Here is a 13913-nt window from a genome sequence, read left to right on the forward strand (position 1 = left end):
CTACAGCGGGGATCAAACCACCGACCTTGTGGGTCCCAGTCATGCACCTTAACCACTACCACTACGTTAATTTGTCCAAATACTACCCTAAAATGAAGGGACACTGTACAAAAAGGTCTCATACCAACACCAATCACTTGATACTGGAACGGGATGTAAATACCCTCAAATTAAAGCTGACAATTTATACTTTAACCTTGAACCTTGAGTGCTGGAGTTGGCTTGCAACATAACCAAAACAACGAAAAATGTGTCACTGCCCAGTATAGGTTTACACTGAGAGTTCGGAGTGGGCTTATTTGAAAATGCTTCAGTAATATTTCGCGCATGTCTGTCATAAATAACTGTCAAGGTTTTGATGCGTTTTAATTTCGGGCAGAAGACGGACTTGTTCCAACCGCATAATCCCGTACATTTAACGAGTTTCACTTACTTGGTCTGAAGACGTTGATAGGATATCCAGTTGTTGGGTCGAAGCGGAGCGAATGAGTGAGTGTGGATTGAAGTATAGGTGCGCGTGTATGCGTTTAAATTAAAGTTGTATGCATGCCTCAAAACCCCAAGAAAATGAGGTGAAAAGTATTCAAAGTAAATTCGACTTTAAATCAACGCGGCAGCACTAAAACGAGACAAATGGGCTATCAAACGGGTGTGCAATACGACCCAGACACATTGGGGGGAAACATCTTCCACTCCACTTGAACCCCCATGGTACTTTCCTTCCTTCAGTGACGCCTGGAAGGCAGCACGTTCCGCTCAGCCAAACAGAAATTATATATACATACTTCCACGCAGTTTTTCTTTCATGTATTTGTATCAAATCTACGTGCATCTATGTGACAGAGCTAGCAACTGTGTTAATCGGACGCTACTAAGTTGTCTAGTTCTAAAAGCTGCTGCCTTCCAGACATCACCGAACGAAGGAAAGTACCTTGGACTACTTGAACACACACCTGTACTATAGATTACGGACGCGCGATGATTGCGTCACCTTCACAAACTTGCGACAGCTTGTAGTTCACAATCAATAAATAAATAAAAATAAATTTCTGCATATCTGTATTTCATATTACAAGAAAACAGTCTCATGCAATACATTCTTTATCAAAGACATTGCTACGATCTTGATGAGACTGGATAGGTCTATATCAAAATTTACTTTCAGACTAATGAACAAATATGGCATATGGTCAAACATTGCTGCAAGTTCATTTGAAACAACCTTCGCGTCAAAAGTTTTTAAAAAATCAGCTCGACCAATGGATTTGTATTCCCAATGTCTATCTAATAATGGCCGGGTACAACCAACGATATTTTGTACATACACGTGCTATAAAGGTCTCCATTTGTGGATTTTCAATGTAATAATAGTCAGTAAAAATTGAAAACTTTTTTTGGTGAGAAAAGAGATGCTTTTTCCTTTGGAAATTGGTTATATGACCGATTTGTTCTGGAAAAACTCCGTCCCCTTTGAATAGAGATGGGTGTGTTTTATATTGATTCCTCCATGTGGATTGGATAATGTTAGCATCAGTCATTATTCTTACGAGGACAAGGGCCGAACGAGAGGACTGGCAGGCGAGTCATGTTGTCGCTGTCAAATAATCTTTTGTTCTTGTCAAACTCAAGACGCAACTGCAGCTTTAGCAGGGGGGTTAAAATCGCTCTAGACTGAGGCGCAAAAAAGCTTTTTGCACATTTCTGTTCATAATTAGGCTAAATGTCTTTTTCTGTTCAGGTATAATTTATACACTATAAAGAGCACTGTAAGCCATGCCTGAACATTTTTGTCGCTCACATTTTGTTCCGAACAGGTGATTTATAGTAAATAAAAGAATGAAAACTGATGTCTTTGATCACGTGAGCGAAACTTCAAGCTGCTCCGAAGTCAGGATTTGAGAAGCGCTCGAGAGTTGAATGGCAAGTCTAACATTATCCGACGGCTGGTAATTCCGAGCGACCAGCCCGAAGACTATTGCAAAGTCTAATTACAGCCTTAGCTGCCTGATATTGTACTTTTTGTAGCCTTCATGGCACCACTGAACGCAAGATCACAAAAGGCTTGAAAAAATATTTTTAATCTTTTTTTATTGCGCTATTTGGAGCCTAATGTCGGAACGAGAGTGCTATGGAGACGGAGCGCCTGAATTCCGCCCTGGGCGATCATCCCGGACAGGCAGGCGCAGTGGGGTCATCCTTCCCTCACCGAGAGGCTCCAGCCCCGGCGGTCATGACTCGGAGACCAGCCTTATGGAGGCGGTTAAGGCCGGACCGCGGCGGAGTAGTATCATTAAGGTATGAAGTCCTGTTTATTAAAATTCAAATCTAATCAAAATTTGAGAAATTGTTGCTGGTAGCTTGGCTGTTATGATCCACTTGTTGAACCAATGGAGCCTGAGATCCAAACCCAGCCAGGTTACTGCGGGTTGATGAGATAGGCTACCCTGAACCAGAACCGTTTTCAGAAATCAGCTGTGTTGCACACATTACATTTTAATTTTAATCCGGTGCTGATGCCAATTACAATTGCATTTCACCGTTGTATTTTTTCATTTCACCATTGTATTTCACAACTGTATTTTCTTCTTTCCCATACATTAATGCTAATTTCTCTACCTCTTGCTTCCTTCTAGGATTAGACAGCTACTCTGCTCCAACCAATGAGTTTATTATTATGTAGCTCTTGGCTGTTTGCAGGAGTAATTTTGAGTGCCTGTGCATGGGGCATGTGAGTGCACTTGTGTTAGTGTATGTGTGGCTGTGTGTGTGTGCGTGCGTGCGTGTGTGTGCGCGCATGCGTGTGTGTGTGTATGTTATACACAGTGGCGAAGGGGGTAGAGACTGAGTGATCTCTCTGTCTCTCAGTGTCATCCTGTTACTGGTGCCACTAAGGAGCGGAGTGTCCCAGCTCTGACTCACTGCTCAGCAGGCTGGTCACATGACCCTCTGGGATAATAAGCCCTGTCTGTACTGAATGGTACAGGGGAAATAATTTCCCGGAAATATATCACCATGACCACACCTACACGATACCCTGCCATTAATTAATGTTCACTCCAGGAAAATGAAGAATCATTGCCCTTTTGTTTATTTAAAAAATTCATCTTTCTCAGTCTGATTGTGTTGTTTGATTATTCAGAGGGATAATGAAGGTTTAGTATTTGGTATTAATGTATATTGACAATAAGTGCTGTTAAAATACCCTTCTAACTTATCTCTGCCTCTTCTCCTTTCTCTAATTTATTTTCCCCATTCTTTCTCTTTTTATCCTTTCAACTCCCTCCATCTCTCTCTTCAATCTTTCTTGCTCTTCCTTCCTTTCACCATGATTCTGAATCCCCTTTCCTTCACGTCCTCTTCCTAAATCCCATCTCATTCTCTCTTCGTCTACAGTATTGGAAAAGCTTATGTACGTATTTCCTAAAACAACTATTCTTGTGGCAATAAAAATAGCAATCTCGTCTCTCTCCCGCACTTTTTCTCCGTACCTATCTATCTCTCCCTCTGTCACCCCCTCTCCCTCCTTCCCTCCCTTCAGTATTGCTACTTGGTCAGTTATCTGATTATTCTACAAGGGTTTTATCTATGTGATCACTCTAGCATTTGGAACCATACTTCCCTCTCGGGTTTTCAGTGCACTTGTGCCCGGTCCTGATTTGAACCTTATTGTATGTCGCTCTGGATAAGAGCGTCTGCTAAATGACTATAATGTCTTCCTCTCTCCCCATCTCTCCCACTCCCTCCCTCCCTCTCTCTCTGTCTCCCCCTGCGCCCCCCCAGGACACGTCAGTCCCTAAGATGGGCGGGGGGAGGAAGAAGACGGTGTCGTTCAGCAGCACGCCCACGGAGCGCAAGGTGAGCAGCGTGGCGGACTGCCTGGCCTTCATGCAGTGCGGCTGCGAGCTGCGCAAGGTGCGGCCCAACGCGCGGGTCTACTGCCGCTTCTACACGCTGGACCTGGAGCAGGCCTGCCTGCGCTGGGAGCCTTCCAAGAAGGACAGCGAGCGGGCGCGGCTGGACCTCTCCGCCGTGCGCGAGGTGCGCGCGGGCAAGACCACCGAGACCTTCCGCAACCACGGCCCGGCCGACCAGCTGCCCGAGGAGGCGGCCTTCTCCGTCATCCACGGCCCGGACTGCCGCTCGCTGGACCTGGTGGCGCTGTCGGCCGACGCCGCCAACATCTGGGTGACGGGGCTGCGGCACCTGCTGACCCGCCCGCCCGAGGACGGCAGCCCCGGCAGCCGGATGAGACGCGGCTGGCTGGCCCGCGAGTTCGCCCGGGTGGACGAGGACGGGCACGGCGTGGTGTCGGAGGACGTCGCCGTGGCGGCCGTCTGCAAGCTGTGCCCCGGCGTGAAGGAGGCCAAGGTGAGGCGGCGAGAGTTCACTGTCTGGGGCGCGGCCTGTAGCGTAGCGGTTAAGGTCAATGACCGGGACACGCAAGGTCGGTGGTTCTAATCCCGGTGTAGCCACAATAAGATCCGCACAGCCGTTGGGCCCTTGAGCAAGGCCCTTAACCCTGCATTGCTCCAGGGGAGGATTGTCTCCTGCTTAGTCTAATCAACTGTATGTCGCTCTGGATAAGAGCATCTGCCAAATGCAAATAATGTAATGTAACTATCTGAACAGTAACTGAAGAACAATAATACCGTAGTGCAGTGCAGCTGTTGAGGGGCACGGCCAGCTAAAGCAGTAGCTTTCAGTGTAGTACCATGAAGTCTGGCATGAATCCTGATCATGACTACCGCCTGAAGCCACCAGCCATGGAGAATCTCAGAGCAGGAAGGGTTTTTTGTTGTTGTTAGATTTGCCTCCATTGAACTGTAAGAGGGACGCCTTTGGTCTGAAATTCCGAATCACTCCTCTCCTGTCAGCTCATTGTCACTGTAGTGGGTCCACCTCATTCTGATAAACAGTTCAATGCCTCTGTTTAATTTAGTAGTTTTTTTTCTCTCTTAAAATCCAACATGTTTGATAGACCTTGAGGAATAATATATATATAAAATAAAATTTCTATAACTGTGGCTGCCTTACACTCTAATTGGGTTCCACAGCCACTTCAGCACGCTTCAGGCATATACTGTATTCAGCTCATATCCCGTATTCATATGTGCCATTGTGTTTGTATACTCGCTTACTCGGGTCAATGACTTCTCTTCACTGTAGCACAGTGATGATGCGACAGACCCCGGTGATGGAGGATAGTAGGGTGTTTGTTCGCAGAGTGCAATGTGCACTCAAAACGACAGGCGTAAAGATAGCTGCTAGTGTAGGGTATTAGGCTATAAGTGCCTCCAGGCAAGGCGCAAAGAAAATTGTAAAAGGCCTATACAAGGTACAAAATACAACAGAAGTTTCTTCTTGCATCAAGTCTAAAATTCCGCTGATAAGATGCAATCTAGAGTTTTTTTCAATATATAAGCTTAATGCGGACACAGTTGAATACTGTTGGTGACAGCGTGCTTCCCATTTTCACACAGGTGTTCGCCGAAGTATTCTTCCGTTTCGTAATAAATCAATTCCTGGTGCTGGTATCTTCTGACCTTGACCAATAGGGGGCATCATTGGCTGAACTATTTACAATTCTATAAATATATAGAAATTGGCTCTAACAATGAGATAAAGAATTGAATACTCTGGGATATGTAAATATAATTTATTTCTGCTGAAATCCATTAAATGAATTGTATTGTGAAAAATAGCTGTGTTACACGTCAAACTCCAGTCCTGGAGGGCCGCATTGTCTGCTGGTATTTGTGGTTTCCTTTCAATCAGCACCCAATTAAGGCCTTGAGAACAAGATGCGTGGAGTCTTTAGCCAATGAAAGACTTTGAAATTAATCTCTCCAAAACTGCGGCCCTCCAGGACTGGAGTTTGACACCCCTGCACAAGTAGAATTAGGACTTAATAGCATTAGTAGCATTAGGGCATTAGTAGCATTAGGATTAGGACTAACAAAAAACCACATCCTCTCTTCTCAGGCCATTTCATGTCTTTGCAAAATGACGTAGAATAAGTACATCACGTAAGTTCCAACACATAAGCAGCAACCAAGGAGAGAGAAAATGCAAAGGAAGACCTAGTTTTGCTAAATCTTGGTTAGTGTTTATGCAGTGAGCCCCAGCATGTGCTCACAGAGAGACTTCCCCTCTTTCTCTCTCCCCGCCACCCCACCCACAGGTGCGTCTGCGGTTTAAGGAGATCCAGCACGCGAAGGAGAAGCTGACGTCCCACGTGACCCTGGAGGAGTTCCAGGAGGCGTACTGCGAGCTGTGCACCCGTCCGGACGTCTACTTCCTGCTGGTGCAGCTGTCCAAGGGCCGGGAGTGCCTGGACGCGCAGGACCTGCGGCTCTTCCTGGAGGTGGAGCAGTGGACGGGGCCGCGGGCGGAGCGCGGGGCGGGCCCCTCGGCGACGGACGCCAGCCTGGACATCCTGCGGCGCTTCGAGCCGTCGGCCGGGGCCCGGGAGCAGGGCCTGCTGGGACTGGACGGCTTCGCCCGCTACCTGCAGGCGCCCGAGAGCCAGCTGATGGCCCCCCGGCACCAGAGCGTGTGTCAGGACATGACCCTGCCCCTCACCCGCTACTACATCAGCACCGCCTCCCCCAGCTCCTACCTGCAGGGGGCGCTAGAGGGGCTGGCGCAGGCCCTCCGAGCCGGGAGCCGCTGCCTGGAGCTGGAGGTGAGGGATGGGCCCGAGGGGGAGCCCTTGGTGCACGCCGCTAAACCGCCCGTTACCCTGCGCAGCGCCCTGGAGGCAGTGCGCGACCACGCCTTCCTGACCACACCCTTCCCCCTGCTGCTCCACCTGCGTCTGCGCTGTGGCGCCGCCCAGCAGCGCGTCGTGGCTCAGCACCTGCGGCAGGTGTTCGGAGACCGTCTCTACGCTCCGGAGGCCCTGGAGACGGGCCCGGGCGACGGCCTGCTGCCCTCCCCGCAGCAGCTGAGGGGCAGGGTGCTCCTGCTGGGGAAGAAACTGCCCCCGGGGCAGGAGGGGGAGGAGGGGGAGGTGACAGACGAGGATGAGGAGGAGGAGGTGAGCGCGGGTGACGAAGAGGAGGGCGCGGTCGAGGGGGAGGAGGGAGAGGCCCCGCCCTCAGAGCCCCGCCGTCTCCGTCTGTGCCGGGAGCTCTCGGACCTGGTGGCGTTGGCGGACACTGGCCGCCGAGGTTTCTACGACAACCGGAAGGATCAGGGCTCTCCCCCGACCGGCCCCGCCCCCTGGACGCTGTGCTCTCTGGGACAGGGCGAGGTGGGGCAGCTGGCCAGCGAGGCGGGCGAGGAGCTGGCCAGCTTCACGGGCCGGACGCTGACCCGGGTCCGGCCCGACTCCGCCAACCCCGACCCCCAGGCCTGCTGGACCGGCGGCTGCCAGCTGGTGCCGCTCAACCTGCAGGCCGCCGGGGCGTCCCTGGACCTGCACCGCGCCCGCTTCGCCCAGAACGGGGGCTGCGGCTTCGCCCTGCGCCCCCCGGCCGCCCCCTCCGCCGGCGCGACCCCGCAGGACCTGCGCGTGCGGGTGATGGGGGCCCACGGCCTGCCCAAACCCCAGGGCTCGGGCACCATCGGGGAGGTCATCGACCCCTACGTGGTGCTGGAGCTGCACGGCGTGCCCGCGGACTGCGCCGAACACCGGACCCGCACCGCCGCCCAGAACCAGGAGGACCCGCTCTTCGACCAGACCTTCCACTTCCAGGTCTGACCCGTTACTCTGCGTTTCTGTCCGATGCAATTTTTTAATCCATCTCAATTCAATTATGTGAAATTCAATTATATTTCAGGTAGCACTTTGTAACAGTGCCTACGTAAAAAGTGCAGTTTATAGTTGAAATGGAAAAGAAAATTGGCCAAGAGCCAGGCTTAAACTCCAAAAAAGCAAGCAATCGAGGTAAAACAAGCTCTCTTTTTACATTACATTTTACATTATCGCCATTTGGCAGATGCTCTTATCCAGAGCGATGTACAACAAAGTGCAAAGTGCATACCCATAACCAGGAACAAGTGCACTGAAAGAGTCTAGAGGGAAGTACAATTTCTAAAGTGCTAACAACAAAGTACAGCAAAGATAAGGACTAGGGCCTATTTGATTAATCTAATAGATTATATATAAAACTGTTTTTTACAGCAAAATGCAATAGAATAGAATGTCCCTTTAAGACAAGAGACGAGACGATGTTCTTATATTTTACAGAATGTATAACTTACAGGTTTTTTAAAAACTCTACAGTAACAGTGAGTCAGCAGTTTGGTTTTGGGTTGGAACAGCAGCAGTCTGTATTTGTATATTGTGTATCTGTGTTTGCAGATCATAGCTGTTTATACCTTTCTCATATCAAACTGCTCAGTTCAGCAGGGCTGCTGCTGGAAGTGATGTCTGGGGCTGGGGAGGGAGGGGGCACGGAGCGCAGGGATGGGGACACTGTGCTCTACGAGGTGCTGTGTGTGAGATGTGACGGTAAACCTAAACTCACTGCCAGGATGGGGGTGCAGCCCAATACTCAAAACATGTATCCTGCTTTCCTCCACGTGTCTGTTTCTCCTTCCTGAAAGTATGGGGGGGGGATGAGTAAGTGGAGGAAAGGAGAATGCATTTTGGAGTGAGTCCTGGATTGCACCCTGAGTGTGTTAAGCTCAAGATTCCTGGTAAAATTGTTACATTACATTACAGGCATTTAGCAGACGCTCTTATCCAGAGCGACGTACAATGAAGTGCAAATCGAACACAGGGACAAGTGCGATGAGGATCCTAAAATGCCCTAAAACATCTTTTGCATCCTAATCACCACCCCTTCCCCTACATTTATGATTGGCAATACAATCTAGATTCCCACTCTAAACTGACTAAGGCAGGCGAATGCGTTCCCCTGTGACTGTCACTGCCCCTCTCACCTGACGCCTCGCCCGTCCGCGCAGGTGAGCGTTCCGGAGCTGGCTCTGCTGCGCTTCGTGGTGCTGGATGACGACTACATCGGAGACGACTTCATCGGGCAGTACAGCGTGGCGCTGGACTGCATGCAGTACGGCTACCGCACCGTGCCACTGCTGAACCTGTCCGGCGAGCCCCTCCCCCAAGCCAGCCTATTCGTCCACGTGACCGTCAGCACCCGGCAGGGCGGGGCCGGGGGCGGGGCTCAGAGGGGCCCGGGGCGGGGCCGCATCCTCCGCCACATCGGCATCAGGACCCTGGACTACGCCCTGAGGCCGGCCGCCGCCCCGCTGAAGGAGGCCACTGACCTGCGGGAGGGCATGAAGGTGAGCGTGCGCCCCGCCCAAACCTTCACACTCCACATAGCAGCTACACCGCTATCGCCATGGTGACTGTGGCTGTGGTGACCGCGCGCTAGCGTGAGGCTAATGGGGTTGTCTCTGCCGTTGCTCTGAGAAACAGGCTATATGGCAGCGGTCCTCACACCTGGTCCTGGAGAGCCGCAGGGTGTGCTGGCTTTTGTTGTTGCTCAGCAATTAATCGAGCAATTAAAGCAGTTATTTACACAATCAACTCACCTCTGCTGGTTTCTTGGGTCTGAATTGGTTGCTGGTATTAAGATGAAAATTAAAAACCAGCATACCCTGCAGCTCTGCAGGAGCAGGAGTGATGACCACTGGGCTATGGCGTCTGTGACTATGGTTACCACGGTCGTGGTAACTGTGACTACGGCGACAGTAGTCAGGGGGATGTTGGAGTCTCTGCCACGGCTGTGACACCGTGGATATTAATTACACAATCGCATCTGGGCATGATTTTATGTGGCAGGGGGGAGGTGCAAGGAGGGCCACATCTGTTTCTGGATTTCCTGCCAGCTCCAGCTCTTAATTAGACCAATTGTTTTCTAATTGAAATTTTAGCTCCAGTTCTTGATAGGTTCATGAATGACAGCTGAAGATTATCCCTGTGTCCCAGCATGAAACGGCCTATTGTGGACTAATCGACGGTTAAACAAACAAGTATATTTAGATAATTAGCTCATTTGGTCAGTGTAATTGGTGACATTGAATACCTGCATGCACACCAGCCCTGGAGGAATGGAGCTGCCCTCCCCTGTTCCATGGGCACACATACGAAGCATCCCTGCAGTCCTTGGAGCATGCTGTTTGGTGTATGTGAATGTATGTGCAGGTGTTTGTGCATTTGTTCTGTTCCCCATATCCACATGTGTGACTACACCGTTTGATACAGTGTGTGCATTTGCTCAGAATGCTGTGGTAGGTTTCAAAGAGCAGTGTGGGCTCCCCCCTGTGGCCGAACTGAAGAAGTGCATTCAGAGCCTGGCCTCCCGTCTGCAGAGTGGGGATGGAGCCCCAGGGGCGAATCTGGCCCTGAAAGATGGCTACCCCCACCTGGAGTCTCTGGGATACCTGCCCGAATCCTCCTACAAGCTGCTCAGTGCATATGAGAAGGTGTGTGGGTCTGTACTGAGACCAGCTATGTGAGTGTGTGTGTGAGTGTGTGTGTGTCTGACTGACTGTACTGAGACGAGCCGTGTGTGTGTGTGTGTGTGTATGTGTGAGAGACTGTACTGAGACCAGCCGTGTGTGTGTGTGTGCGTGCGTGCGTGCGTGTGTGTGCGTGTGTGTGTGTGTAAGTGAGAAACTGTACTGAGATCAGCCATGTGAGTGAGTGTGTGTGTGTGAGTGAGTGTGTGTGTGTGTGTGTGAGAGACTGTACTGAGATCAGTGTCTCCCTCAGGTGGTCACTGCGCTCAGACTGCTGATTGAGAATGCTGACGGTGTGCAGGAGCGGATTGGCCAGGTGCACAGGCATGGTGAGGAGAGGGAGGGGCCGGATGGGGGTGTAATATGAGTAATATCACTCTGTATGTTTTCCAGTAGGGAGGTACTGATTCAACAGGGCTGGCTATAATCAAGCCTGGCTGTGCTCAGTCAGCTCAATCTAATTATTAATTACATTTGGTTAATTGGTTGGTTGAGAAACTAATGGGGCAATTACTTTTTTTTGATATGAGTATCTAATAGCTTTTTTCATTACATAAATTAAATAATTTTAAAAATGTGTTTTGCGTTCCCTTTGTCTAAAGATCTGAAACCATTCAGAGTGACAAACATGCAATAATAGAGGAAATCAGGAAGGGGGGGCAAATACTTACCCTATGTGGAGTGTGCAGATATCTGACAGATTTGGGCTCCTCCTTTCAGGGGTGGAGCTACAGGAGGACCTGCCCAGACTGGGAGAGGAGGAGGGGCTCCATGGCCGCATACTGAACAAAGCAGTGGAGAGTTTCACGTGGAACCTCACTGTTCTCAAGGTATTGTTTCTATAGGGACGGTATTTAAGGGCGGAATTAAGGACAGTACAACAGTATTGTCCTTCCCTGTTTTAGAGGCAGTACAACAGTCATGTCCTTCTCTGTTTCAGGGACAGTACAACAGTAATGTCTCTTATCTGTCTCGGGAACAGTACAACAATAGTGTCCCTATCTGTTTCAGGGACAGTACAACAATAATGTCCCTATCTGTTTCAGGGACAGTATAACAATAGTGTCTCTATCTGTTTCAGGGACAGTATAACAATAGTGTCCCTGTGTTTCAGGGACAGGGTGATCTGCTGCGCATTGCCAAGGTGAACGCTCTGGAAACCCTGAAGCAGCTGAGACAAGGCTGCGAGGCCTGTGGACTGACCTCTTCAGCCAAATAACAAGAGCACAGAGAAACTATCTGCGCCGGGTCTGTTCAACATGAGAAAAGAGGTCAAAAAGGGGTCAAGGATGGAAGGAAATTGCTTATAAAAATGTTATAAAATATAACATTCTCACACATTTGACTTAACATTTGAGACAACTTGAGGTGTAAGAACAGTATGAATATATGAGCTGTTGCTGTACTGTGGGGAAAGCGGACACTCAAGAATGTTCTATAAATGCAGTGCGTGGTGCTTCTTTTTTGTGCATGATCAGTGGGTCTGTCTGCTTTAAAAAAAATATTATTACCTTTATTATTTATTTATATATTCCCATCATCATAAATGTTTTTTTAATCATTGGTTTCCTGTTTTGTTTACATTGTGGCTTTTCAGGACTAGGGCAGAATACTAAATTACTGTTACTGTATATTGCTTTATTTCTTGTAACATTGCTTAAATATTTCTTATTTTGTTTACGCTGTGGTCATCAGGGCTACAGTAGGGTTGGATAGCTTTTCAGGTACTGCAGCACTCCAGAACCAGGTCCAATACCCCTGCAAACGTGTGGCCTTTCAGAACCAGGGTAGAATAGGCATGCTGACTCTAAGGTCCTCCTGAAATGGTTCTGCAATGAATTTGCATTGTTTTTTAGAATGACTGTGTGGTTACACAACTTGATTTTTAACCAGAATAATTTAAGGGTAAGATCATTGTAACCTAGAGCCACATGAACCTGAACTGCCTTTGTCCATGTGCAGCTGTAGGAATATACACTGAAAAACAAAAGCTGCTGTATGTAACTCACTCTGAATAAAGACATCTGTTAACCAAATTAAAAGTGAAATACATGTAATATTCAGTTAATGATTGATACTTCTAAACTGTTGTGAATCATTACAGCCAAGTCGGCTTGACGTTTTGCTTTCTGGTGAAGGCCTACGTTATTTCAGTTTTTGTGTATATGTGTATAAACCATTCCATTGTAAAGCCAACATCAGAAACTTCTGCAAGTATGTAAAATATCATAATTGCCCATAAAAACAATTTACTGAGCTGAGCAACTCTTCACTATGCATTCATTTGTATTTTTAAGTCTACGTTAAGGGCCAGGGTTGAGGAGGTTCATTGGCATTGTGATGAGCAGTGACGGGCTAGTTATGACAGGCTCCTGTACAAGGTGTTGTTACTGGCCACTCTCACTCTCTTACACATGCACACACTGCAACATTAGGCCTCGATTAATGTTTGACAGCAGACGATGTGTCGGGTTGGGAAAATTGGGAAAGTTTCGGTGAAAGTAGACTTCAGAACCATGGACAGCGGGCAGCCTGAACACTGCACGGCTGCAGACTGGCGGAAATGTAAAAGGTCGGAAAAAACGAAACCATGACAACATCCCAACAACAGGTCAGATCGAGAGGCACTGTAAAGAGCCATAGTTATGCATGGCGGCTGACATTGTAGTATGTTATTACTTTCCCCGACTCGTCACTGGGCAAGAGGTCACCTGCCGCGTAACTAGGTACTGGAGCAAGAATTTCCAGCCAAAACCTGCTTGAAGATTAACCGTATTAAACATCACCTTACAATAAAGCTGTTACTCCCTTGACACTTTTGCTCTCCTCAAAATTTCAAAAGCTACAAGAGGCAATGTGCGATCACACCAAGATGATGAAAAATGCATAACTTTATATCCATGATTGCTATAATGTAGGGATCATTTTACCATCACAAAAAACCCCCACTATTCAGTCAATTTCTTATCCATAGTAAGCTATTTCCAAGATATATATATATATATATATATATTAAAAAAAAACATCATCAACCTCCCTACTAATAAATTTGGATGTTGAAAATTATTATGAGGTATCACTTTAAGAAACAGTGCATGTGGATTACGACTACCCTTATTTGAATGTTTACCGTTTAGCATGGTGGCTCAGAAATGATTGGTGACACACACAGCCATGGCCCAACTCAAACTAGGCTATAAGAACCGCCCATCACCATTTAGCTTACCTGAACCGGTGCGACTCCATCCAGGTAGAGCACGTACCAGCTCCCTGACTACACCGGGTCCCAGTAAACTCTGACCCGGGGGCAGGGCCCTGAATATCAGCAGTGGACGGGCTTCAGCAACTGTCAAGCTCCGGAAAGATGATCCATTCTGTAAGTGATCCATCTGGATCCATCTCATTCCCGTACGGTGAGGTGACTAGGCTGCTGGATACCCACAGATGAATCACATTGAAATAGCTGTGTAGTACTG

The 13913-nt window shown here is 48.5% G+C and overlaps 1 protein-coding gene and 1 long non-coding RNA gene across 3 annotated transcripts in view; one reads left to right on the plus strand and one right to left on the minus strand.

The window, feature by feature from the left end:
- The window catches only part of LOC133116962 (uncharacterized), a 70471-nt gene extending 69565 nt beyond the window's left edge, over positions 1 to 906 (minus strand). For both annotated transcript variants that reach the window (XR_009705913.1, XR_009705912.1), the window contains exon 1: positions 434 to 906. This is a non-coding gene — a long non-coding RNA (uncharacterized LOC133116962). The remainder of the gene's footprint in view (positions 1 to 433) is intronic.
- A 722-nt stretch (positions 907 to 1628) lies between these two features.
- Positions 1629 to 12698, plus strand: LOC133116766 (inactive phospholipase C-like protein 1). The gene is made up of 8 exons (XM_061226682.1): positions 1629 to 2295; positions 3781 to 4368; positions 6182 to 7699; positions 8917 to 9255; positions 10198 to 10401; positions 10691 to 10766; positions 11158 to 11267; positions 11552 to 12698. Exons 1-8 carry the CDS (start codon positions 2110 to 2112, stop codon positions 11654 to 11656), a joined length of 3126 nt encoding a protein of 1041 aa, XP_061082666.1. The 5' UTR covers positions 1629 to 2109; the 3' UTR covers positions 11657 to 12698.
- Positions 12699 to 13913: the final 1215 nt, after the last annotated feature.

Source organism: Conger conger, chromosome 17 (genome assembly GCF_963514075.1).
Source record: "Conger conger chromosome 17, fConCon1.1, whole genome shotgun sequence".
NCBI lineage: Eukaryota > Metazoa > Chordata > Actinopteri > Anguilliformes > Congridae > Conger > Conger conger.

What these genes read in the sequence shown, in the direction of transcription:
- LOC133116766 (XM_061226682.1), top strand. Translation starts at nt 2,110, where the DNA reads ATGTCGGAACGAGAGTGCTATGGAGACGGAGCGCCTGAATTCCGCCCT. An exon ending in GGCGGAGTAGTATCATTAAG is followed by an intron (nt 2,296 to 3,780) that starts GTATGAAGTCCT and finishes GCGCCCCCCCAG; the next exon opens with GACACGTCAGTCCCTAAGAT. An exon ending in ACCAGACCTTCCACTTCCAG is followed by an intron (nt 7,700 to 8,916) that starts GTCTGACCCGTT and finishes CCGTCCGCGCAG; the next exon opens with GTGAGCGTTCCGGAGCTGGC.